The sequence below is a fragment of the Protopterus annectens genome, chromosome 1.part0, assembly GCF_019279795.1.
Source record: "Protopterus annectens isolate FY-2018-M chromosome 1.part0, PAN1.0, whole genome shotgun sequence".
Taxonomy (NCBI): Eukaryota; Metazoa; Chordata; order Ceratodontiformes; family Protopteridae; genus Protopterus; species Protopterus annectens.
The window spans coordinates 1,357,515,012-1,357,542,454 of NC_056725.1; the positions used below are offsets into that span (position 1 = coordinate 1,357,515,012).

Genomic DNA, 27,443 nt, shown 5'->3' on the forward strand with positions numbered 1-27,443 from the left:
ATTTATTACTGCTTGGTAGTAGCCTGATTAAATTGTAACTGTTATTCTAAGTCTTTTGGTTTAAGCACTTGGGCTTCATACAGGCTGTGTTACATTAAGAAGGTTTGTGGTCTGCATTGTTGTGGCAAGACAGGTAGCTTACATCCTTCTAAGCTGGGAATTGCTGACTGAAGGCCCAGTGTCTGCTATTCTAAAAGTGTATTAGTACTGGCTTAAGCACTTGGGCTTCAGGCCAGTTATTCTACATTAAGAAGGTTTGTGGTCTGCACTCTTGTGGGAGGAGAGGCTGGATTCTGCCCTTTTGAGCTGGGAATTTCTGGTCACAGGCTTATTGTGCCTGCTTATTTGAACTGTTTCTTTCTGAAATTGGTGCGGCTTGTTGCTGTAGCATAAACCAGATTCAGGCCTGCTGAATCTAGCTTTTTTTGTAAAACTTGAGCACTGATCCAGGGCATCTTTTTCGGAGAAGGTTCCCCTGCACCTTAGTAAGCAGGGGTGTGTAGTTAGAACTTGTCTGATTGAAGACTGCTGGAACAGGGCTCAGTTTTGAGCTTTTTTTCTGGTTAATTGGGTAACTTGTTTAAATCATTTTGTTCATTTTCTATTGTTTTATATATATATATATATATATATATATATATATATATATATATATATATATATATATATATATATATATATATATATATATATATATATTGCACTTTATTCATCTGCTTTTACTGTATTTGTGTTTCTTCCTACTTTATTACTAGGGGCATTGACTACAACTCTGATCTGCGATATATAACAATAAGTATCCTTTTCTGTGCATTTAAAGTGTTTTTTTAGTGTATCTGCTTTATTTTCTAAAAAAAAAAAGACAAAACAAAAAAATATATATACTTGTTTCTTACCTTTCTAAGCTAGTATAGTCCAGTTTTCAGGTTAGTGCTGAATTCAGGGCTGTGTTACAAATCTCTGTGTTTGCCCATACCTTACTTGGATAGAAGGAAGTTCTCTGTTCACCCATGAGAGAGGGGAGCTTTGAGCAGCCTATCTATCCCTGGAGGAGTGGTTTCAGCCCAGAAATTAGTAGTTTATTCGCCATTGTGGGCTAATTTCTATCTCTTTAATTTCCCCGCTATAAATACCATATTATCCCGGTTTTGCACACCGGTCAGCGTTGGTTAGCTAGGGTAAAACTATTCCCGGCTCCACAAAGTTCCCTCTTCAATTTTTCCCTTGGAACTAGACAAACTTTCAACTTAAGCACTCAATCCATTCATTTCTCAGCCCGGCACTTGCTCAAAACGTATAGCAAGCACTTATAAAACCTAGCACTAGACCCTCCTGTACTGTACAGAAGGACAAGGCTGTCTATTTGACCTTACCAGCCATCCAGTAAAACAGTTCACTGTATCTATCCAGGCATGTCCAAAGGGCAGTTTCAGGTGTAGTCTCCAGTCAAATTGGTGAATCTGGGCATTTTGAGGCAATGTTACAACTGCCTCATGTACACAGACAACCCCCTCCTCGTACCACCAAACACTAATACATGTAAGACATGCAATTATACAGCCAAACTGGAGGCTAAGCTGTCTCAACCCAAGACTGGATCAGACGGTCAAGAGGAGAAGGGAATACTTGCATCACACCGCCAGTCTCACATAGACCCATTAAAGCAGCAGTGGCACAAAACACACATAAATACATGAAAACATACTCGGAGGCTCTAAATAAAAATCTGCAAAACCAACAGTGACCTCCAAAGCAAACATCCAAGCAACCTCCACCCTCAACACAAACCATGAAACACATACTTCACAAAACCAGTGTGCCATGCAATCACAGCTCTTAAGACAAAATAACATACCCAACATACAAGTAATAGGTGACTCTATAGTCAGGCACACTGACGTCCCACTCGCTAGGCTGAATAAGGAGAAGGTTACTGTTAGCTGCCTGTCAGGTGCCAGGATCTGCCACATAACACAAGCACTCAGGTCACTCCAGAACAAGTACAAATATGACTCTGTCATTGTCCATGTTGGTGTGAATGACCTGAGCCGTACCTCCCTGGACTACATGAAAAGAGACATGGAAGAGCGCTGTCATCATGTAGCCCAGGCTGGTATGACCCTGATCCTGAGTAGCATCCTGCCCACACCTAGAATGACACCATGGTATAAAGAAAAAATTCTCGATTTCAACAATTGGCTAAGTTTCTGGTGTCATTCAAAGGGGATCCAGTGTCTGTCCACTTGGGTTGACATGCTCGACAAGCCACGCTGCTTCACTAAAGACTGCTTGCACCTGTCACCCTTAGGCTTTCGAATACTGGCCAAGGCTCTTGCCACCCCCATAGTGCCATTTTTAGGCAAGGCTCAAAAGACAAACCCACCGCCATAAATAGCACAACTAATTAAAACTGAGGGTAATGCTACTCAGTACCAGAAGTCTAAACCTCAAAATGCATGCACTCGAGGCACTCCTCACTATGGAAAAAATCGATACATATGCAGTAACATAAACCTAGTTTAAGGCTCCAGAGAGCACCCCAGCATCACCAGACTACAACTCATGTCATACATTTTGGCCACAGAACCCAAACCAAAATACAAAAGGCGGGGGCGTATCCATATTCATCAAGGATACCCACACCTCCAGGTTAGTGGCACAGCACGATGCTTCAGAGATCATCCATGTGCAACTAACAATGGGCAAAACTGCAATTCAAATTGTAGCTTGTGACATATCACCCACCATGTCCCAGGACCCCCATTCCACATTTCTGGAAACACTGGGAAACCTAAAGGTCCTACCAAACACCCTAATATTGGGTGATTTCAATTACTCAAACATTAACTGGGAGAACTATTCAAGTACTAACTCCCTTGCCCAACATTTCCTAGAATTTATGAACTCAAACGCCCTGGTTCAACTGGTCAACACTCCCACCAAAGGTGACAACATATTGGACCTGGTCATCACCAATATGGGCTTCCGGTGTTCCACACCAGAGGTCAACCCCTCGCTGGTTAGATCTGACCATAAACAAATCACTTTGGATATCCACATTCCGCCCTTACCCCCGGACAAGAAAACCACCATGAAAAACTTTTCAAAAGCAAACTTCACGTTACCTAAGACCAAGGTGGTAAGTTTCAAAGCCCCAATGCTGAAGGATAACGCTGTCCAAGCTGCAAAATCCTTTACTAATGCATTCTACGGGCACCTACAAGAATGCATGGATCATGCCATCCCAAGCAAAATCAAGACTCACTCCTCCAAGAAAAGGAAACCAGTCTGGTGAACTCCTGCCATAAACAAGCTATACAATAGAAGGAGGAAACTAGTACAGAAAAGAGTAAAATCCCAAGAAGGAAAGACATCCCTGATCAGTATCAGCAAGAAACTACGATCCCTCATAAAATCATCCAAGGCAAGCTTTGAAAGAAAAATTGACAAGGACTCCAAAGATAACCACAAGGCATTTCTTAGCTATGTCAAGAATCTAAGTGGCAATGCTCAGATCTGCTCTTAGTGCAGAATGGCACAAAATACACTGAACCGACTGATATCACTAACATCCTGGCAGACAGGTTCAGCGCAGACTTCACCCCCCTCTCATCCCCAAAAGGGCCCATAACCATACCAGATGAATGTAGAGTCCATGAAATCACAGACACTCAGGTTAAAACAGCCCTCTCCAAAGCCAAAAACATAGCATCAATGGGAATGGACGGTGTCCCAGGCTGCGTCCTACACAAGCTCGAAGATGAACTAACCCCTCACCTAAACACACTGTTTAAATTCTGTCTCTCCACAGGCTATGTACCCATAGAGTGGCGCACAGCAATGGTTATTCTGCTCCACAAAGGTGGAGCCACAACACACCTCGGGAACTATTTCCCTATAAGCCTGACTAGCTTGGTCTGCAAGGCTATGGAGGGCATCATCATGGAACTCATTAACAGACTCATTCGGAACATCCAAACACTGGACCCTACCCAGTTTGGCTTTGTTAAGGGCAGATCATGCCTCCTAAACCTGGTGGGCTTCCTTGAGACAGTTACCAAGGCTATAGACAAAGAAAAGGTGGTACACACAGCCTACCTAGACCTTGCTAAGGCCTTCGACACCATTCCCCATTCTGGTATTATAGACAAGCTCACCAGCCTGAACATAAACCCCTACATCACAAGATGGGTTGCCAACTGGCTCATGGACAGAACCCACATGGTGAGAGTTGCGGGAGCTTGGTCCGACTCTAAACTGGTTACAAGTGGCGTTCCCCAGGGCTCAGTCCTAGGACCCCTCCTGTTCAGCATATACTTCTCAGAGGTACAGGCAAGCACAGGAGGACTATAGCTGACCAAGTTCACAGATGAGTGCAAACTAGGGTCTATAATTGACTCTCCGGCTGACACAGACATCCTCCAAAAGGGTCTCACGTGGTGTTAACATCATGGCCTCAAGCTAAATGTCGAAAAGTGCATAATCATCCCCTTTGGAAAAAACAAAGTACCCACAAACTACCACATAGGTGGTAGTCCCCTAAACATGGAAGACGTACTAAGGGTTCTGGGGACCCAAGTAGATAGTAATCTCACCTTTGATAATCACATTGCCAAAGTGGTTAGAAAATCCTTCTACGTGGCCCACCTAATCACAAAAGGGTTCGCATCCTGATCAAAAGAGGTCATTGTGCCCCTCTACTCATCAATCATCAGACCCATCATAGAGTACAACACCCCATTTGGGATGTACCTTACAAGACACCTGCAACAGCTGGAAAGACCACAGAAGTACCTCACCAAGAGGATCATTGGCCTCAAACAGATGCCCTGTTTAGCTCGACTGAAGAAACTACATCTGTACTTGGTTGCATACTGCCTACTCAGAGGTGATCTCTGCCTGACATACAAGGCCATGTCCAACCCAGAATTGATGGACATGCTCCACCTAAAGAAAACCTTATGCCCTTGAGCCACACGCTCTAGGGATCTAAACCTCACCACAACAATAAATAGGATGTGCTGGAGGGATAGATTCCTGCCCCAGCGACTTCCCATGCTTTGGAACAAGATCCCAGTCTACATTAGGCAGAGCTCCTCGCTAACACTCTTCAAAAGAAACCTCGATGAATGGATGGGAAACAGAAAGTTTACCTCGGGGAACACTTCAGTGGCCCTGCTGGACAGTGGCACAGGGAACTAATCTAAGGGACGGCGAAAACCAACACATTCTGGCTAGGCTTATAAATGCCTTCGGGCAGATAGCCTAGTACCTACCTATGAACCTATAATACGTTGGCTTAACTAACTCATATGAGCTTGCATCACAGGATTCAGTTACAAGAATTTGTAAGGCCGTATAATGCATGTACTGAGTCTCATAATTATGCAAACAAATTTGACAGTAATAAAAAGTGTTTTGCAGAGGCAAACCTTTTGACATATTAGAACCCTTGCCTTTTCCACTCTCTTCATTATTGTCACTGTAACTCTGACTACTCCTAACTTTTTTCTTGCAAAAATATATATAACTCATTCCACTTTAAAGTGAGTAGTAGAACATGAGCAAACATGTCAGCTGAAGTTATTGTGTTTGAGTGATTGTAAGTGAAGCTCAATGTGTTTCACATACACTATTTGGCAGTCTAAAAGTAAAGCTGATGGAGCTATCAGTATTGTAGTCTTGTGTCCAACTTGCTCTTTTATATTTGACTATTATATTATGGTACATGGTGTCAGAAGTGATGCATTGTAAGCTCATCTTAAAAAAATGATGCAGCTACAGCTATCAGAAAATCTTTCCCTGTCAGGCAGATTGGCAACTGGAAGGTATGGATTTAGAAATTCAGTTAATGTCTGCCTGAAGTAGAGTATGATAAAACAGTACCTTTCTGTGAGTTTGGTGAATTACCTGATATGTTATTAAGAGATGGAATTATATATGGTATATTAAATATTTCGATTTGAAGCAGATTACACCATAAGGCAGAGATGACAAATAAAGTGACCTATGTCTGCAGAGTGAATGAAATCACATCATCTCAATTTAAAGAAAGAAGAATTAAAAGTGTGCAAAGTTACATTTAATAATTGAAATGAAAACATGAGCAAGAATATACTGAAAAGGGCTTAGAGAATCATGGGAGACTTGAAGAGTACAGGAAACACGTCACTGACAAAGTCTGGATGTGTTGTGGTTATAGACATGATACAAACAACAGTCATACATCAGCCAATTGGGAAAAAGCTGCGGAAAAATAAAAAAAATATTTTGCTAATGTGTCTAAGTGTGAAGAAATAAGTTGCAGTTGAAAAAAAAGAATGTCATAGGACTAAGCAGTGAAAATAATTTATTTGTGAGCACAATACATGTTGAAAGAATAAATACTTTATAAGAATATGATTTAGAAAGCTTGAACAAAGGGGATTTGTTAGAATTCTCTGCTGAGAGGCTCAAAATAAAGTGTGGTATTTAAACTGCACACAAGTACACAATGTAATGTAATGTTTGCTCAAGCATTTGAAGTGCGTAGACATACACCAAAGCATTCCATGTGCAAGCTGCTTACTTATTCAGGTAGTTAAGTGCTTGTCACTAGTCAAACTTTACTTGTGAACATAATAAGTACACAATTCCATTTTAGAAAATTGTAAAATATCTTCATTTATATTAGGTTAAGTGACTTGGCAGACACTTGGTATTATGAAAAAAGCATGATGTGCTTGTAAAGGTGATGGCTTGTGTCATGACTAAGATTTGTTTACAGGTCTGTGTAATTTGCCAGGAACTCTTTACGTTCAGTTAGATATCATTTTACCTGTCATGCTTTTACCAGGGAAAGTTCCAGCAGCAGTCAGTGATAGAACTAAAATGTATCTGTCAAAATGGAGAGCATGATCAGTGGTATGGTTGCTATCTGTGCTGTCACACAGACTGGGTTTAAAGTCATAGAAAGTATCCCTGCAGTATAAGGCTACACTACCTTTCACACATTTAGACCCAACAACAGCACAGACTGTGGTCAAAGGTTGGTTAAACAGAATGATACTATGGAGCTCATCCACATGCATTCCGCCATAGATAATGTTCCTAACCATATCATGGCGAGCTATAGATCACTGTCTATGTCCACAGAGTCTCATGACTCTTACCTAAACATACTAGAGGTGCTCACAATCCAAACAAATACGCTATCCATGGGTGACTTTAACTACTAATCTGTAGACTGGGAAACTCATAGGCACAATGCTTCATGAACTTCATTAACACAATACACCCTGAAAGAGGTGCATTCCACAACCAGAGGATCAAAACATACTGCATCTAGTACTTACCAACATGGTAGAGCACTGCACCCCTCCCATACCCTCCTTTGAAGTAAAAACCAACCCAGAAAACCCAGCTAATCCAGGAATAGTTCAGAACTATTCTAAGATGAACTACATTCTATTATGTGACAGTTTGTCAAAATTCAAGTCTCCCACTAACCCCAAGGACTGAACTACCTACCCTAAATTATTAACCAAAGAAAAATGCACCAAAGGAACCGTGAAAACTGCTTTTTAATAAAATAATAAGTAAAATCATCCAAAGTAATTCGTGTTAAGCACTTTCATCACAATAAAATGACTTCATCAGAACAACTGACCAAGAATATGCTCCACATTTAAATACTCTCCCACCAATAACTGCAAACCAATCAATAAACTAATTAGTCAGCCTTTGAACATTTAAAGCACCAAGTACAAAAAATGTTAAATTCTGAACATAAAGTATAAAATAAAATTCTCATACATTTTTAAAAATGTATATATTATATAAATATTAATGTAATTCATAATTTCATCAACCTAATAAAAAAAAAATTCTATATAAGATAATACATTATTATAAAAATGTGTTCAGTTCAAAAACAGCTAATATGCCAGTGTCGATAAACTAAAGCATGCCTTGAAATAGGGCTGTAAACACTATCTAACTTGATTAGCCCTTTCTTGAAAACTGAAAATATGGATATGTGATCATTTAAAACAAGGGAAAAGTTTGCAGCCAACCTGAGCTGCGACATGAATTCCTTTTTGTATAAATTATTTTTCCAATCCCCCACCCTCACATCCAAACTCACTGAATCAACAATGGCAAACTTAAAACCAATGTTTCCACTGCAATTCTGACTGTGTCTGTAGAGGGCGTTTATTTCCTTTTGATGTTTAATTTCATACAAGTGCTTGTATATCATGCATTTCAGGGCTCTCTCTGTTTTCCCAATCTAGAATCCATCACTGGTGTTACACAGTGCAATGTAATCTATCTTGTTAGTATAACAGTTCCCTTTCCTCAAATGCATTACACTTCCAATTCTATTATTTAAGGTTACCAAGGGTACCTGGAGGATGAATGATTCAGTACCCTGAATTATTCACCGAGTTCCTATACAAACATGTGACTGGCTGCATTGAGGTTGACATACCTATCAGAAATAAACCCATACCAAATCCCATTGGTGGAATCCTCACCTAAACAAGATATATAATAAAAGGAGAAAACTCTTGGCCACAGTCAGAAAGAACAACTTCCTTAAAGACAAGTGCTCTCTTACACAACTAAACAAGAAACCAAGAGGTCTAATTAAGTCCAAAAAAAGCCAACTACAAGGTCAGTATAGCCTTGTAGACTAAGGATAATCACAAGACCTTCTTCACCAATATATGGAACTTTAAAGGTAACACACAGCAGTGTGCTGAACTGGTGGTGAACACCTTCTTCACTGATCAAGGTGACATAGCAAATCTACTGGCTGATAAATTCATCTCATACTTCAGCCCCTTCTCCCTGTCACCTCCACCACCAGGTGAGAGCCTGTCCAACATACTTTCCCTCCCTCACAATTAGCAGGGACCAGATACTGGCAGCACTTGCTAAAGCCAAGAACACTGCCTCTGTGGGTCCCACCAGCATCCTAGGTTGCCTTCCGAACAGTCTGAAATACAACTTATTAGGACTACTTGAGGTACTCTTCAACTACAACCTCAAAACAGACCACGTTCCAAGTGAATGGAAGACCGCAATAATCATTCCCTCCACAAGAGCAGACCTTCATCCAACCCAGAGAACTACAGACCCATCAGTCTAACAAGCATAATATGCAATGTTATAGAATGAATTATCACGGAAATGTAAAACAAGGACATTGGCAACCTACATCCCAATTTGGGTTTAAGGGAAGATCATGCCTACTTAATCTGGTAGATTTCTTTGAGAGGGTCATCTGGGCAATGGATGAGGATACCCCACTCAGGCATTGTTGACAAGCTCTCTGAGCTAGGCATAAATCCTTGCATAGCTCGCTGGATTGCTGACTGGCTCACAGACAGCACTCAAGAAGTCAGGATTGGTGAAACCACCTCCAGCAAGAGACTGATTACCAGTGGAGTACCCCAGAACTCCATGCTAGGCCTGCTCCTGTTTGACATCTACTTCTCTGAAGTAAAGGCTAACATTCAAGGCCTCTTGCTTACCTAGTTTGTAGATGACTATAAACTGGAAGCTATTATAGATCGCCCCAAAGACACCAACATCTTGCAAGAGAGTTTAACACAGCCAAATGACTGGCGCCAAAGCCATGACTTAAAACTCAGTGACAAAAAAAGGATTATAATGCCCTTTGGAAAACTGTCAACCCAAGTTAATTACTCTGTCAATAAAATACCCCTAAGAGTTGACCCAGTAGGGAGGGATCTGAGAACATATGTAGACAACAGACTGTCCTTTGACCAGCACATAGCTAAGATAGTAAGAAAATCATCCTTCGTCACCCAGCGTATAGGTGAGGTTATGACATCCAGGTCAAAGGAATTTATAGTACCAATCTACTCAGTCTTACCAGGTCTGTCGTTGAATACAATGCCCCCTTTGGCATCTTCCTAACCAAACACTTGCAACAGTTAGAATGCCAACAAAGTTTTCTTATCAGGAGAATTTGGAGCATGAATACCTTGTCTTACCCTACTCACCTAAAGCCTGTGTCTCTGTCTCTGTACAGGCTGCTGAGAGTGGATTTTTCTTGTCTTACAGGATTTCCTAAGATACAGCCCTGATGGATCCATTGCCTCTGTGCAAAACAAACAGCACCAGAAACAATAGATCAAGGGATCTGGCTTTGTTTTGACATATAAGGCTTTGTTTGTGACATAAATGGAATGTGCTAGAGAGACAGATATGTGTCCCAAAGGATCCCCACTCTATGGAATAGATTCCCCATCTATGTGAAACAGATTCATCCCTGAACCTATTCAAATGAAACTTTGACAATTGTATGGAAAATCATAAATTTACTCCCGGTCAAGCACCCATGTCCTTTATGGACAGAGTCTGTCAACAAGAAAAAGTATTATCCAGCCCCCCAACAAATCTCTTTGTTATCTCCCTGCTAATATGCTCCCTTTTATATAGATATCCATGATACTTGGGTCCCAAATGGTTTAGGGTGTGCGGCTAGGCTTGTAAGGGTCTAAATGGTCATTAGTTTAGTTACAAACTATGAACTTATGATGAATTCCAAGAAGTTTTATATGTTCACAGATTAGCAGAAGCTTAGTAAAGCTATAAAGAGGGCACATTATCCACTTTGTATCATAAAAGAAGTTGTTTTTGCAATCCTAAATAAAGAGTGTTTCTCTTATTTGACTTTATTCAGGGATTTTGGAAAATTAAGCTTGAAGAGGATTGTTCCAGTATAGAAATATTTAATACAACCTGATTAAAGATGTAGCTTCCTCTGGTTTTCATTTTGTATTCTGCTAGTGCCTGAATTGTTTCATAGAGTTGTTGTAGAGAGGATAGAATGGTTTGAAGTTATTAATATTGATGATATAATGGTATGGGTTGTGACCAGAAATGAGTATGAGAAAAGGATGAATCAGTTACTGAATAAATAAAGCTATTATAACCTTAAGCCAAACAAAAATAAGTATAAAATCACTTACAGAACAGAAAATACATGGGCCAAGTTTTAACTTCAGATGATTTGAAACCAGATGAGAAAATCAAAGCTGTGGTAGATATACTTTTACCATAGGGATAAACAAGAACTTCTGAGATTTTATGGGAGGATAAATTATCAAATTTTCAGACAAATATGTCTGAAAAAGTATACATTTAAAGAAATTTCTAGAATAAGATTTGAACAAGCAATAAAGTGAGGAACAACAAAAGAGTTCTGAATTGTTTAGACAGTCATTGACCAGAGCACCCACAGTGAAGTATTTTAGTATAGTTAAGCTATTTGCATTACAAATAGATATGAGCCAGAATGGAACTGGTGCAGTGATTTTTGCAAAAAAGATAACACGCTACTGTTTAATCTAGAACCTTTACAGATTATCAGAAAATAATAAACACATACATATGTTGTTAGTAATGGTTTGTAGTGCTGAAAGGTTTCAGCAGTGTATTCACTGCAAAGGTGTACTGATAGAAAATGATCATATGCCATTACAGAGCATATTCTAGAGATTGTTGCACAAAGCACTGCCCAGGTTGCAAATAATGTTACCTGAGAGTGAGGAGTAAGAAAAGAAAAAAAGATGGATGCAGCAGATATGCCAAAATATTCATCATTAGATCACTACTACAATAGCCTAAGCTATGTGGGATGTCCTTCAAAGAATCCAACCAGCCAGTCAGTTTACAAAGCTTTAGGGCACCTTCCACATACCCTAGCTACTGCCTTGCATAAGGGAAGTAGTATAAAGACAGAGCCTAGGATGCCAACAAGTCAGAACATTCTTGTTGTCAAGGAGTGCAGTCCTTTGCTGGTTTCAGGTGATTGACAGTTGAATATTCCTTCAATAAGGCTGGGCAGATAAGTTCCCCATTTGGGATTATCTACCACATCTACCTTTTGACAGTAAAGTATTCTGGTCTGTTAAAATAGTCTTTTGTTGGGCATGTATGTCCTTTTGAACACTTGTGACAAAATAATTTATTAAATATGTTTTCCTGAAAAGCTTCTTTGAAGTATTTTCTGTGCAACATTGTTGCTGGTGTGGGTCTTAAACGTGATTATTGTAAAGTGGTCTGTGGTAATTTTTACCGCAAAAGTTATCTTCCTGTCAGGTTATTTTACAGCCTTGACTGACCTTCAGGAACTGCCTAACAGAGATACATTTTCTTGCTTGTAAGCCAGTCCTGAGTCCCTGCTGAAATTCCTTAACTTATTATTTTTGTGAAGAAGAGTAGTGTGCTAATGCTTAAACTTATTTTGAAGAACCAGGACAAATGCGTTGGGGGATTATCTCCAAAAATTTTACCTCAAGGCTGTATTTTCATTCAGGAAATATTGCTGACTCTTCTTGGCTCCCCTGTCTGCACCAGGTAACGTGAGACAGCTGAGTTTTGAGGGGCTCCTTTTGCAGTAAGCGCATGAAGTAGGGTGACACTAACATTACTGATCCCTCCCATAGCTGCAAGAAGAAAAGAAAAAATGTATCAATAAAAGTTTCAGTCTTCAAGCCAACTTCTTCCCTGACTTAGCTACTGGAAGGCAACTCTGCAATGGCTGTTTTTCCTCAGACTGCTAATCTTTTTCTCCTGGTCCCTTTGGTGTTGCTCCTTAAGATGCCACTATGCACTGGGAAGCAGCAATGCCCTCTGCAGCTGTCCAGGTGCCCTTTTGGACTCTTTTAGCCACTCTGAGGAGCATCTTCCCTGGGGTAGGGAATGCCTGTTTGCCACTCCTTTTTCTGGGGGTCTCCTAGGAAAAAGGAGGCATTAAAAAGGCATTTTTACCCTCCCAAAGCAAATGACAGCTGGGATTGGCAAAAATGGCTGAAAGCCTTCCAGTTTTTGAATGAGCATTATTCTCCTCAGAAAAAAGAGGAGAATAATTTCTTCCTTAAAAAATACTGATTCATAGTCTAAGGGATGTGAACTGGACTGGGACTATACTTCTCATATTCTGTCTTGACAGAATGCAGAATCTAACTTATCAGAGATCTTAAATTCAGATCCTCCTCCTGAAGAATGGTCTGTTTCTGATACTATTGCCAGAATGAGGGGATTGTCTCCATAGGAACAAAAAGATATGACAATAAATATATTATGATTTATTACAGGTAGATTTGTCTCAACTTGCAGTTGTCCTTCCTGTTTTGCCAGTCTTGGAAGAAGTCTTTTTTGGCAGCGAGCACTTTTCTTGTTAGTTAACCATCTGCTCCTAAAGAGTTTGATGAGTTGTATAATGTGTCCCAATCCTATAAGTTTTTTTTCCTAATCCCACAACAGCTACTGCAGTAATTTCCTTGTCAAAATCTACTTCATCCAAATTTCTTTCAGTGGCCAACCTTAAGCCTTATGATGAACTGGGAAAGGTTTTGGATATGTTTGATAAAAAAACGTATATTATTCTTCCACCATGTCTTTCATAATTGTAAATTGCCTGGTACACATCTAAGTTTTTGCTTGTTTCTTGTGGTAATTTAAGAGCTACAATTGCAGAATCCCCTCCCTCAAATACTAAAGCATCTAAATATTCTGTGGTATCTGCTTTGTTTCAGGTAATCAAACATTCTTTGAAATAAGCTGATGACACTACTGATATTATTTTCAGAGCTGCTGCCACTGGCTCTGGTTTGAGAAGTTCTGCTTGGTTGCAGTCTCAAACTTTACCAGATGATGTTAAAACTGAAATTCTAAAATACCTCCCTGGATAAAGAAACATTATTTGGTCATTCTTCTGTGGAGGACTTTAGGGAGTTTGACTAAAGGGGAAAGTTAATTCAGGGGGTTACCCAGATTTCTCAGCCTTCCTTTCCTAAACATAACGGAAACTTTTCATACATTTCATGTACAGGTGGTGTTATTCATGGTAGTTTAAGTTCCTTAGCCATGCATGTTGTTGTGTCTTTCGGCTTTTCCCAGTTAGGGGTCGCCACAGCGGAACTCTGGTCCGCTAATGATTGGCAATAGATTTTTACGTGCCGAGTTGCCGGCCCTGATGCACAACCTTCAACGAAGGTATGCCCATTCACGCATGTCTCCACACAGAAGACGCTCTAGCTGAGAATCGAACAAGACGTCTTACTGTGAGGCGACAACGCTACCGCAGCATCACAGAAAATCATGGAAATAATGTTAATAGCTTAAGGGCTGCTTTACTGGAACATGTTAAACTGGCAAGTTAAGTATGGCAATCCATTCAAAAAGTTGTTTACTATGCAAAGAAAGTATTTTTATTTTAAAATTTAATACATTGTTTCCACATCATTTAAATAATGCATATAACTGGAAAATAATCTTAGAATTTTTGTCTTTTTAATCATTTAATTTACTTAAGTTATGATGTCATTGATTTTAACTTCCTGTTTGAAGTATTATATGTATTGTTATGCTTGCTGTAGTGTTTTTATCTTCTCTGGAAGGCTGTTTTAGCTGAGACATTAGGGACACAAACTTTGCTGGAAGTCATGGTTGTTCTTAGTTAATTTAGTATTTGTCTTAAGGTTTAGTAGTGGAAGTTGACACGGTTAACTACAATTACAATGCAGATTCTTAAAGAAGCTTATATGGAAAGTTGAACAGAAGCTGGCCAAACCATAAGGCTGCTGTGGATAGAAATACAGCTCACTTTTCATATAATGTTGAGATTGCAAAGCTTATGTTTTAAAAGAAGATTAAATTATATTATAGATCAATGCACAAGCAACAAAGGAGACTCCATATAAAAGTTTAATCCAAAGTATGTTTTTAGTAGCCGTGGTCTGGAGCCTACTTTGTTGCTTGTGCATTGTATTTTTATTTTTGGAGGAACAGTTTGCCTGCACCACTTCATCTGCTTCTACTTGTATATTATAGATCAGTTAAGGTAAGAAACATCAGCAGTTGTATACAATTCTTACATCGACATAGTCAGTTGTAAAAGAAGAACACATAGTATATTATTTTGGGTAGGAATGTCTGTAGAAATGGTGCAAGAAGTTAAAAACTGTGTTTTGTATAATGCCTATCACATTATTAATCTAAGAGTAGCTATGCTACTTTAGTTCATTTTTGGTTAGACCATAGCAGAAGACTGATGCATATTTGTTTCAGTTAAAATATAATGCATATCTAATCTGTACTATTTGAAGATTCCAGAAGCCATAAAAACATCACTGATATTCTGAGTTATTGTATGATCAATGCACTGAAAACATTATTTTTTTATGCATTGTTTTCAGATGTGTTAGATAATGGTCTTTGGTATGCAAACATTGAGAGAATCATGCCTAGGACTACTCATTGTCTTAATCTTGTCAGCTAAACTACCAGGGTAAAGCAACATCTTCGATACATGGGGATGCTAAGGCCTAAACTCGGGGCTTCATCCATGTAAAATATGTGCTCTGATACTGAACCAAATCCTTCTAACCAACTCATTGTATTCCTTGTTTCTGGAATAGACTTCCCTTATATATCAAGCAGAATACTTCTCTGGCAACCTTCAAAACCAGTGCAGATGACTAGATGGCTGATTCAAATTTTTATTTGAGAGATATGAGAAAAAATCCACTTAATGATGGACATGCTATTCTCCCATCAACATTGGGTGATACTACTAAGCTTCTTTATGGTTTGTTTGGCTATATGTTTAGTAAAACCAATGAACCTAAAAGATTGTCAGAGTACTAGGAATTTTAGCATGTCATGTCTTGTTCCAACTGCATAAAGTTTAAATTGCAGGTTGTGAGAGAAATACTGACTAAAACACATACTGAAGACATTGCAGAATGTTAACAGTGTCTATTGCATGGACTGTGACAGCATTATTTCAGTGTAAAAGTACTGAGCTAGCAGGTGTTGGTATGTTAACTACTCTGCAACTAATGGTTCGTAGAAGAAAGGGAAGGGTTCTCACATTTTCTAACATGTTGATTCCTGAAAAATAAAATTGAGTTCAAGAGTTACTGAAATGAAAAAGCTGCTCCATAGATTCCAGTACACTAAGCATGCTATACCTTTTTCTGATACGAAGGAAAGGGGTGAGGTAACAATTCAGCAGTTTCAGTGTGAATCAACCAGAAACAGATATTTGTAAAATGTAAGCAGCTGACGTCATTATCAAACTGTATATAACGAAGTGTTTAGAAAAAAAAACAACATAAAAAACCCAACAAACATTCATCTGTTCAAGAAGAAAATCTCTGAGAGACTATGTTTGATGAAAAGGCTACTATGATTCTAAGTCTGTATTTAGAGAGGGGTCTAGAGAGATAGCTATCAAGATTTCCACTGACGTAAACACAACAGAATGGTGACGGAAATCTATTTATGTAGCCAAACTTAGTGCCTTGGATAAGACATGCTTCAAAGAGTCTGAACTGTCATTAGAGGAGCCATGAGATGATATTCTAAATATAGTTATGTTCCCATCCCTGAAGTATACACAATATGGATGTATTTTAAAGAAACCAGCTCAATATTGTGACAGTTGATGGACTAAACTGAAGTACTGTCTTGTTAAAAAGCAAGATCAGTAAATTTCTATCTATTTTGCTGTTATTTATCTGTCATGGTATAATACTGTTCAAGAAAGAACATTAATTTGGGTAAAATACAACATGAAAAACATCACTGTATTTTCTGAACTATATATAATTTTAAGAATAAAACTAATTAAAATCAGTCTTTCTATAACTTTAATTTATGTCTTTGCAAAAATTGACCATAAAAATACAATATTTATGTGCATGTTACTTTAAGAATTTTGTGCTCTTAACATTGTTTAGACTGTCTGAAAGTATAGCTGATATTGCTGTCAGTATCTAACCTTAAATTCATCTAATTTTGTTCATAGTTCAAGCACCAAATCTTATTCTGAGTACTATATGAAAAGGCTCATTTTATGTTCTTCACTTCTGAGTATTTTTTAATACCATCAGTTGCATCAACAGTGTGAATGCACACAGCCGCTCCCGTGGCATACAGCAATAAATCCCTGACTACAGCCCAGGTGACTTGGGTTCAGTTAGCAGCTTGGGTGAATGATGAGGTGGCAGGGAGCTATAGGCATGCTTATTCAGGGGGAACATTTGTCGATGACACTCTCAAAGGTGAGGTCCAAAGAGGGGAATTACCCTCAGATGTATGTTAACAAGAGCAGTGGAGGGGTAGGGATATTGGGTAGGTTATATATAAACCCTTTCAGGCAGAAAATGGACAGCGGACCCACTAGGATGCCCTTAGGATCCTTGCTGGCCCTGACATAAATTTGGGCATTGGACTGGGGGATGAATTGGAGTATCTGAAGACCCAGACTAGGATGTGAGGCACTAGACTGGCTTTCAGAATAACGGTAAAGAGGGGGGGGGGGTAAATAGTGTGTATACACAAGCATAAACTATACCAAAACCAGGAAATGAATTAAAGTAACAAAGTCTGTAAATATATTTTTTTCATTATTTCAGTTAAAACTAAAGGGGCATGGTATGGTAACAATAACCCACAATAAAGCTGTAGGTTATTTACTCATATAAACATCAAAATCAATTCACAACTGCCACTAGAGAGTACTGCCAAACTCACCGGTCCTGCCTCTGCACTCATCTTCCCTGATCTAGCCCATTAATTCCTGTGTCATCACCAAAACTTCAAACCTTTTAAGCTCGTAAGCGTCATCAAAGCATCGCTCTTCTTCTCCTTCTCTTAGCTCCATTTCTGATGTCACATACCTCATGAAATGACTACCTGCACTATAAACTCTCTTCACTGTTTATTGAAATTGTTTGTATCCAATAATTTCTCTTATGTATGCTTATTATAGTTTTTTTTCTCCATTATTATTTTTCTGATAAATTGTATTTCATTGTATGTATACATTGTAACCCACTGACACTGTTAACACTAAAATTGTAAAACTGTGAAGCTTTTCTCCCCAGACCTCTGTTGAAAAAGGGCTACTTAGCTCAGTTGGACTAACCTGGTCAACAAATGTAAAATGAAATAAATAAATAATGATTACTTCAGCTGTAATCACTTAGCTGTACATTTTGATCATATAACATAAACTATGAATAAACACCATCACATCTCGTACCCATCTCCAGATTATACTATGGTACAATCATAAGTGGCTTTCTTGTGCATCATTATATAATGAACGAGTGTGTGTTGTTATTTATAAGCATGTAAAAATTACAGTAATAAAGAATACCTCAAACATAAGATATTTGTTTTGCAGGTTATGTTCTCTGTGGGCTTCCTTCTTTGTCTGAAGAATATTTGAAGATTCCAGAACAAATAGAGCTCTTGAAAAATCTGAAGTTACATTTTGATTTTATTATAAATATTAAGGTAAATGCTTTTGCTATGTAAATGTTTGATAATATTGTGGCTTGAATATTTAAGTGTGCCAGCACTCTCACAAATCTTACAGTCTTAGACAGTGATTGTTTTTATTAAAGTTGTATTTAAGTTGTGACTGCTGACATGAGTGCCAGTATAATATGCTCAATGCTATTAACACCACACACTCAAAAGTAAAACAGTGATTTAAGCTGGTCCTGTGCAGATACTGGTCATCAAAGGCATGGACTGTTATGCAACAAAAGAAATTCTGGCCAGCTCAAGCTTCTCCTTTGTACCATAAAGCCCTTCTGTGAGGTAACTCGCCAGATCTTATTGTTACCATTATCACTTCAGTGACTTTTCTTCATTAGCTTGAGTCTTTGGTTATATTGTGTTGTTTTTGTATCTTCCTGGCAGGAAAAATAAGTCATTGTCTTCTTATTTATTGAGTCTTTGGTGATTTTGTGGGGTCTTCTTATCTTCCTGGAAGGAAAAATATGTCAATGTTTTGTTATTTATTTTTGCTGTCAAAGTTAGACAATTGAAAGTCAGTTTGTGAGCCTACCTTCATTCTTTTTATATTCTTTTTTTAAATAAATACTTTTGTTAAATTATCTCTTAAGACATAAACATGCATACATTAACAGAAAGAAGTAAAGCAATATTAACTTTTTTCATTTATATATGTTAGACATTATATGTTTTCTTACATTATAATGACTATCATTCTGACCAGTATTACATAAATTGCTCAGTTGCTGCCTTTACTTAAACCTCACTTCCGCTAAACATTATTCTGCATGTGTTGTTCCCTCAAATTCAATTTATTTCTATGCAATTTGCTCCTACCCTTTCCTAAAGATCCCGTTTTTAGTTCTTTTATCTTTTACCATATTCAGTACTTCATATACAGTTGGTATGCATTTTAGTTTCCATTTTCTAGTAATCACTTTAGGCAGCCAATAGAACTGAACTTAATAAGGCCTTACTATATCTAGGGAATTCAGATTGTGTCCTAGCTCAAAAGAATAATTTCCTCAGTTACATCTAGTTGCACCCATTTGCCAATTCATTACACTCCCTATCATACCTCCAGTATTTGCTGTCTACCCAGGCAAAATTATTTGAAGTCTCTTTGAGGTATAAATACCTATACAAACAGTTCCAAGCAAAAATCCTAAATTCTGTACTTTGGGGCATACTTGAGAACCATAAATATGTTTTCCCATTGTTCTCTTGTACAGTGCTTTTCCAGTCCCTCTTTCTAGTCTTTTCTAACGTCCTCTGATTGATCCTTATAGCTATCATGCAGTATTTTAAATGCCCTAGTAATTATCCTTTTTTGACAGCAGCTTCTGTTCTAGATTCAACTTAAATCTCTACCAGAGCAGGTCTTTCACTTAGGACTCCCCTGTCCCTTTCTCTTGCCTGTACTCTGATATCAGTCCCTGGTAAGGAAAATAGTTTCTAACCTGCAGTCCACATCCCACTCTGTTACCTATTTGCTCCCGGGGCCTTGGTTCCTTTGCCAGTTTTCTCCCTATCAGTTAAGTCCAGCCCCAACTTTTGACTATCTTTTATTCTCCTATTTGCAGTCATCCCTATTGGCAAACTCTCCTTTTACCATTCCTGTGTTGGTTTAGTTCTTAGAACACTTTATGCAACTTTATGAATATAATATTATGTATGGTTGTTATTATTCTCCTTAAGTATCTTCATCCAGAACCCCACTTTCTCCCTATTTCTTGACCCCACACAAACTTCATCACCATCCTTTTCCACTTTAAATTACTGTCTGCTTCTGTTACGTATGTGACCTTAGCTGTGGAGCTCTAAAACAGCCCTTTAAATCAGGTAATCTTAAACTACCTTGTTGAATTGAGAGGAACAACTTATCCAACTTATGTCTTGCCCTCTTCCCCTCCCAGATACATCAGTTCAATGCTTTATTAATTATTGTCCACAACTTTTCTTCTTGTTGATAAAAATATAACTGACTTGTATATAAAACTAAAGGAACTGAAAACATTTTCTCTGTTTGGATGTTACCAAGCATATCCGTAAACAAGAGCTTCCAGTTTCTCAGTTCTGCTTTCATCTTATGTTTAGTCTCTTCCCACATATCCTTAGCTACCATAATAGAATCCTTTTCAATCCATATTCCTAAGTACTTAATATTATTGTGTCCCCATAAATATGGGTATTGCTGAACAATTTTGTGTCTGGGTACATAATTTATGGCTATAGCCTTTGTTTTATCTTAATTAATATTAATTTTAAATCCCCAAAAGATTTGAAGCTGTCTGAAATGTTTCACAACACAATTTTTTATGGTTTTATGAGGTAGAAAAAAGATCATCTACAAATAAAGCAAACTTTTCCTTATTACCATACGAATTATATTCTAGAATTTCTGAGTCCTCTAATTTCTTTACCAATGACTCTAAATATAAAGCAAATAACAAAAGGGAAAGATGGCAACCCTGCCTGGTTCTTATGCTCAAACACAACTTATTGGAGAGGAACTTTCCCACTTTAATTCTTGCTTCAAATTCTTCACATATCCTCCTAATTAAGTGCATTATTGTATAAGGGAATACTTATGATTCCATTGCCCTACTCATAAAATCCCAGTTTACTCTGTCAAATGATTTTTCTAACCTCAAGACTTATCAACAACATTGCTATTTTTTTTGCATTCTACTTCCCTGTGGATCATCATTGTGCTGTCAAAGTTGTCAAATGTTTGCTTTCCCTCTTCAAAACCACATTGATCCATAACTGTCAATTTTGGCAACACCTTTGCCATTACTTCAGCTAGTATAGACATAAACTCTTTATAATCATGGTTTTAAATTGAAATGGATCTATATGAATGTGGGTCTGATAGGTCTTTACTCATCTTGTGTAAAGAAGCCACCTCTGCTTTCTTCCGAAATGCTGGTGCTTCTCCTTTTTGGAGGTGTCAGCTGTGTCATTGCTAACCCACACCAGACCCAAGAAGACCAATGTTCACTGTTAAAAATTTCCAGATCTTTATTACTTTCTTCTCTCCTAACTTTCAAACTTCCACAGAAATTTATTTATTATTATTTATTTACATTTGTTGACTGGGAGAGTCCGACTGGACACAGGTCCATTTTCAGCGGAGGCCCGGGGAGAAAAGCTCCACATTAAGTATTATTTGCATTATACAGTTAAAAAACATAGCATTTAAATATAGACATTAGTCCAGCTAAGGACACAAGACAAGAATAAAACATAGATGTAAAACAGTTGTAGAACATAGTACAATTTTAAAATATGGCGACATATACTAAACATGGTTACAAATGTAGTTGAGATTCATCAGTGAACAATTGATACAATCTGTTTTTGAGGTACATAACAGCCATTAGCAGTTGTTGCTACAAGAAGTTAGTATTATATGGTAGGTAGCTGGGAACATGCATAGCCAAGTTTGCTAAGAGTAGGTTGTTGATAGGGGGCTGAGAAAGGCAGTGGGTGGGTGTAGTGGATGGTATTAGATGGGGAGTTGCAAGGGCATATCTGGCAAGTTTTTAAGTGTGATTTTAGTAAAGATTTGAAGTGGGTGCAAGAAGTTACAGAGGTAATTGAGGATGGGAGGGAGTTCCAGAGTTTGGCTATAGGGCAGGAGAATAATGCATCTCCAGCAGAGTTAATGGCTCTTAGTGGTATCATGGTTATGTAGGGTTGGAGTAGATTATGGAGGGATGGGACTTTTAGTGGTTGGTTTATTAGTTTGTGGGTGAGTGCAAGTTGATACCACTGAAGGAAGTGGGGGAGCTCTAGCCAGCCCAGTTCTGCTAGTGCGAGACAGTTTTGAGTATGGTAGGAAGCCCCTGTGACGAATTTGGCAATTTTGTTGTAGCAGGTTTCAGGCTTATTTAGATTGCATTGTCTAAGGTTACTAAATATTGGAGAGGTGTAGAGTAGGGTAGAGATAAGATGAGAATTTGCTACCAAAATATTAACTGTTTTGGTAAGTAGTTGCTGATTTCTATATAATGCTCCTAGTTGTTTGTGCACTTTTTTAATGGTCATGGAAATGTGAATGTCAAAGTTCAGTTTATTAGAATCAGTTTATTAGAAATGCCATATGTTCCTGTAGATGTCCCTGTAGATTTATCTCATCTCCTCCTATCTTAATTATTAGCTTTTGAGCTTCATCTTCCCCTAATCTTGGCATAATTAAGTCTTCTATAAATATTTCCAGTTGTGCTCTTTCTTGATTTGCACATTTCTCTGCTTTATACAAATTTTCATAAAATTTCCAAAATATCCCTAATACTGTAGGATCTCTGGTTATTTTTTCTTGTCATAGACTAAGATTGGTGATAATCCTTTCTACTTTCTGTTGCCTAAGTTGTTATGCTCAAAGTTTTGTGCACTGGAGTTGTTATAAAAAAATAGTTGCTTAACAGCAATCTTTCTAAATTCATGCATATTATCCAAATACACCCTTATTTTCTCTTTAGACTCTGCCGTTGCTCCAGTTCTTGCTCTGTTTGATTTGTCCTTATTCTGCAATATCTTAATCTTTGTTAGACCCTTTAAATAATTCTTACTACTTCTTAGTCATATTTCTTTATTTTTTGTTTCTGCTCTGTTTCTAAAATCCACCTTCATTTTCTCCCACTCATTATTTATCCTTTCTAAAGAAACATCTAGGTTCTCTAATAACCACTGAATAATTTCCACTGCCCATTCATTGAATTCCTCTCTTTTTAACGGGTAGGTGGGAAAACACCAATGTCTCATTTATACTTCATTATCCTACATTGTTATCTTATGTTTCATCTGTGTGTGATCTGAAATAGTTATTGAGATGTATTTTGAAGCTTTCAATTAAATATACTTGCTCCTGTGAAATATACTTGCTCCTGTGAAATGTAATTTCTATCCAGTCTAACCCAGTTATTGTACCTAGGGAAAGAATATGTAAATTCTCTCCTAGTTCTTACTACTGAATTCACGACATGCATACCAAATATTTTTAATACATTTCTACAGAAATCTGCCTTGTTTTGTTATATTTTTCCCTTCTAGGTCCTCCGATACATCATCAGTATTACTGCAACAAGTTCCAGTCTCCACCTATAAGCAATATTCCTGTGGAAAGCTGATTATTTCTCCCAAAATTTTTTTAAGCTTCATAATAGCAGTTTTAGTAAAATGTGAATACATGCCAGCATAATTCTCCTTCCTTGTCAATAGCTTCTTTTTATCTTATCTGCCATTATTGGCATTTTTTCCTCTTCTTCTGTCACTATTGGAACCTCTCTAGCAATCAGTATTATTACTCACATTTTCTTTTGCCTTTGCTATTCTGCTGAATGGCCATCCCCAAATCCTTTCTTTGTTAAATTCACATATTTATTTATTTATTTTAAAATGTATCTCCTGCTGCATTACTCCTTCCTTTTTGTCCATACCTGTAAAGCCATTTACATTCCAAGATAGTATGATTAGAGTGGCCTTTATGGTAAAAAGAAATATTGTCCCCACCTATTATACATACATTTTTTTTTGAATGTGTATGTCCAACTTTTGTCTTACCTGCACACATTACTGTTTGGCAGGCTGATCTTTTGTACAGATATTTCTTCTCATCTCTATTTGAACCTATGACACATTTTTCAAGATTTTATTTTTGCTATAATGAAAATCCTCAAACAGTAAATTAAATATATTATAAGAGCACCCCCATCCCCTGTTAATGTATAACAAACACACAAAACTATGCACTTTTTCAACAAATTAAGTTTAACCATCCAGATTGGAACAATTGCCCAAAACTGACAGCTGCATCCACTTGCATTACCTAATCTAAAATTAAGGCCACCCATACTAAAACCTTTTCTATATTCTTATCTTAATCTGCCCCACCTTTTGTACCCATGGCTTCCCCTGGATTGCTTCCTTACCTACATAGCTTATTTCTCTCTTTGTAGAGTTTTTTTTTCTGTCATAAGGTAGAGTTGTTTAGCTTGTGGAAAAGGGGAGAGATAAGGTCTCTGGCTTTAAAACAAATGCAAGTAGTGTGGCCATAGGATCCCACCCCAAGTCCAACACAAGCTTTGCAGTGTGTGTCTTGGGCTTGGCCATCCTGATTCTGAGCGCACTCTTTGTAAAAAAAAAAACTTTAGCAGTAGAACTCTTTTAGAAAGAAGAAACAAATTAATTGTAAAGATAGTACTGAAAGGAAAATCCCCACAGAAAAGGAAAAGGAGACAGTCAGTGTGAAAGAGACCAACCAGAATAATCAGAAAAAAAGAAAAGAGAAAAGAAAATTAAATCCGCCTTCAGTTTTGTACAAATTGTCTATGGCCAACATTCCCAGTGTGACTGATACAGTTTCTCCTCATATGGTGCCTCCTGTACTATCTACTCCCTTATACCCAACCTTGTTTCCTTGACAGGATTTCTCAGGCCCAACTGATTCTGCTCCAGGGAAGAGAACAGGGAGTTTCTCCATGGAACAGGAGTTCTCATTTCTTGTCTTCCTGTCCCACATAATCTGCATCATTTCACATCTCTGTGCCCCTCAAGAGCTCCACTCAAACTGGAACAAGATATTGTCTGCTTTCATAAGTGTGCAGCTTCAGTTTGGTTCTCTGCACCCACTCATTGTGAAGGGTGATTTGACAAGAGGTTCTTTCTGACATCATCCCTATACCTACCCCTCGGCCCAGTTTTGGCACTAGGAGTTCTGGAACCTACAGCAGATCCTGTGTAGATGTTCTTGAATACAGACATTAATTTTCCACTGGATACTTTTTCTTCTGAGTCAGTGCCCTCAGTATCAGTGGCGGTGTCAGCAGTGTCAGTGCCAACTCACACTAGGCCCAAGAGGGACAGTGTGTTGAGTTGCATGGCATTGATTCTAATACTGAATCTTTTGGGCCTGGTATTGGCACATCAGTGTGTCGTACTGGTGCTAGAGTCATCTGCATTAATAGTTGGTACAGAGGAACTCCCCTCTTTGGCTTTGATATCAATATGGTTGGTACTGATGGCTTCAGCCCCTGTTACTTTGGTGGGGTGGTTGGCTCCAAGAAGACTGGATCAGGTTCTTTGGCATGAACAAGCACTTACTCTTCCAGTTCCTCCCTCTGAAACTACTGAAGCTAAATATTTTAGCCACTATTCTGTCTTGCTACCTCATGACAGAGGATCTCGTATGCTTTCAAGACACCCCACATCTGGGTTTCCTTCTCCAGGGATGAGCATGGATGGATCTATTCCAAGCCCTCATAACAAAAGGATATGCAAAAGGAGAACTTAGACTCCTTTTTGGAGTCCTCCTCTGCAGACATTAATCTTAATGTGGGAGTGGCTTCCCCACAATCCCCTTCTGAAGTCATCACATTCATTTATGTATTGGAAATAATGAGGCAGTCAGGGTCTTGTCCCATTGACCCCCGCCACTCCCAAAGAAGAGATTCTGCAGGAAATACATATACTGTCACCTCCTGCAGCCTGAGTGGTACCTCCATCAGTCTTTGTCAAGGCCTGAAGAGAACAGAATGTCACTGAACCAATTCCCACAAACCTGACAGAGTGCAATGGACTCTCAAGAATAGGCCTCATTGGCATAAAGGACCTCTTGAGAATACCATCATAGTGTCAGTGCCCACCAGAAAGGAGGTCCTAGAAGATGTGCAAGCCACCCACTCATCCAGTAAAGAGTCCCAGATGATGGATATGTGAGAAAAGCACATATATGCATTGTGTGTTTTATTTTTATTTTATTTTATTTATTTTACATTTATTGACTAGGATAGTCCAACTAGATACATGTCCATTTTCAGCGGAGGCCAGGGGAGAAAAGCTCTAAAGGTATACATATACAATCATTACAATGTTTTGTCTCAGAGTGATTAACTACTTGGCGCACTTGATAAGATTTCATTCAGATATGATGGATAAAGCCTTGGGACTGTGAAACATCTGCCTGTGGTGATCTTTGAAAGCTGTTGGGTACCCAAATGGGGACCATCAAATCCATCATTTCACTGTGCCATGGCAGATGTAGCAGCTAGATTGTTGGGCTCAGGCATTACAATGCTGTATCAAGCCTGGTTTCACTTCATGGAATTTGTGAAGTACTTTAAGGCAGCCTTTGTCAATGCCCCTTTAAGTAGGCCTTCTCTTTTTTGGGCAGAAGGTTAAGGATAAGCTGCTACAATGTCAGCAGGATGGCAAAATGCACACAGGCTGTGGAGGTTAACTTCTCCATTCCCCAGCTATCATTCTAAAGAAACCAAAAGAGAGCCAAGAGTATCTAGTTTCATAAATCCCAACAGCTCCAGAATCATCATCAGCAGTTCACTAGAGTTCCCATAATGGAGGGAATTTCCAAGGCAGCCACTGCCAGAAAGGCAGGGGCTGTCCACATTAACAAGGGTTTCATGGGCCCTCCTCTGGGTCCAGGCAGTATGATCCCTGAATCATTGCCTGACTGTCCTACTGTGGAGGTAGCCATGGGTTGTCTTTCCCTTATGGGTGGCTGTCATGCAAGTCAGTTGTGTCAGGGGAAATTATATCCAAAGGCTACTCAATACCATTTTAAAACTTATAGGGAAAATGCCTTTCTGTCCACTGGCAGTACCACCCTTTCAAAGAAGGGCAACCCATCAAGATGTAAAAAACCTTGTCAGTAAAAGAGTCAGCCAGGAAGTCCCACCACATAGGAGAGGATCCGTGTATTACTCCATTTGCTTTTTGGTGCTCAGAAAGACACATGACCTCTACTCATTTCTAAATTTTAGCTGTCTAAACTGATATGTAAAGAAGATGTCATTTTGGATGGTAACAGTGCAATCCATCTTAGCATGTTTGTATGCAGGAGATTGGATGCACTGCTTGGATGATCTATAAGATACATATCTGCATATTTAAATAGTGAAATCATCCGGAAGATACCTACACTTCCATGTAGGAGTCAGTCATTACCAATTTGAAGCCTTGTCCTTTGCTTTCAACACAGACCCCACCAGTGTTCAGCAAATGCATGGCACCATTCACCACATACATGAGTTTACTGGGAATCAAAATATTTCCCCAAAACTGGAAGATATGGATCAGTGTGTTTT

The 27,443-nt window shown here is 38.5% G+C and overlaps 1 protein-coding gene across 1 annotated transcript in view; it reads left to right on the plus strand.

The window, feature by feature from the left end:
• AK9 (adenylate kinase 9) overlaps positions 1-27,443 on the plus strand; it is a 2,653,312-nt gene that overhangs the window by 222,620 nt on the left and 2,403,249 nt on the right. Inside the window, exon 6 of the mRNA XM_044066804.1 lies at positions 18,218-18,330. Within this exon, the coding sequence (XP_043922739.1) occupies positions 18,218-18,330 (113 nt within the window). The remainder of the gene's footprint in view (positions 1-18,217; positions 18,331-27,443) is intronic.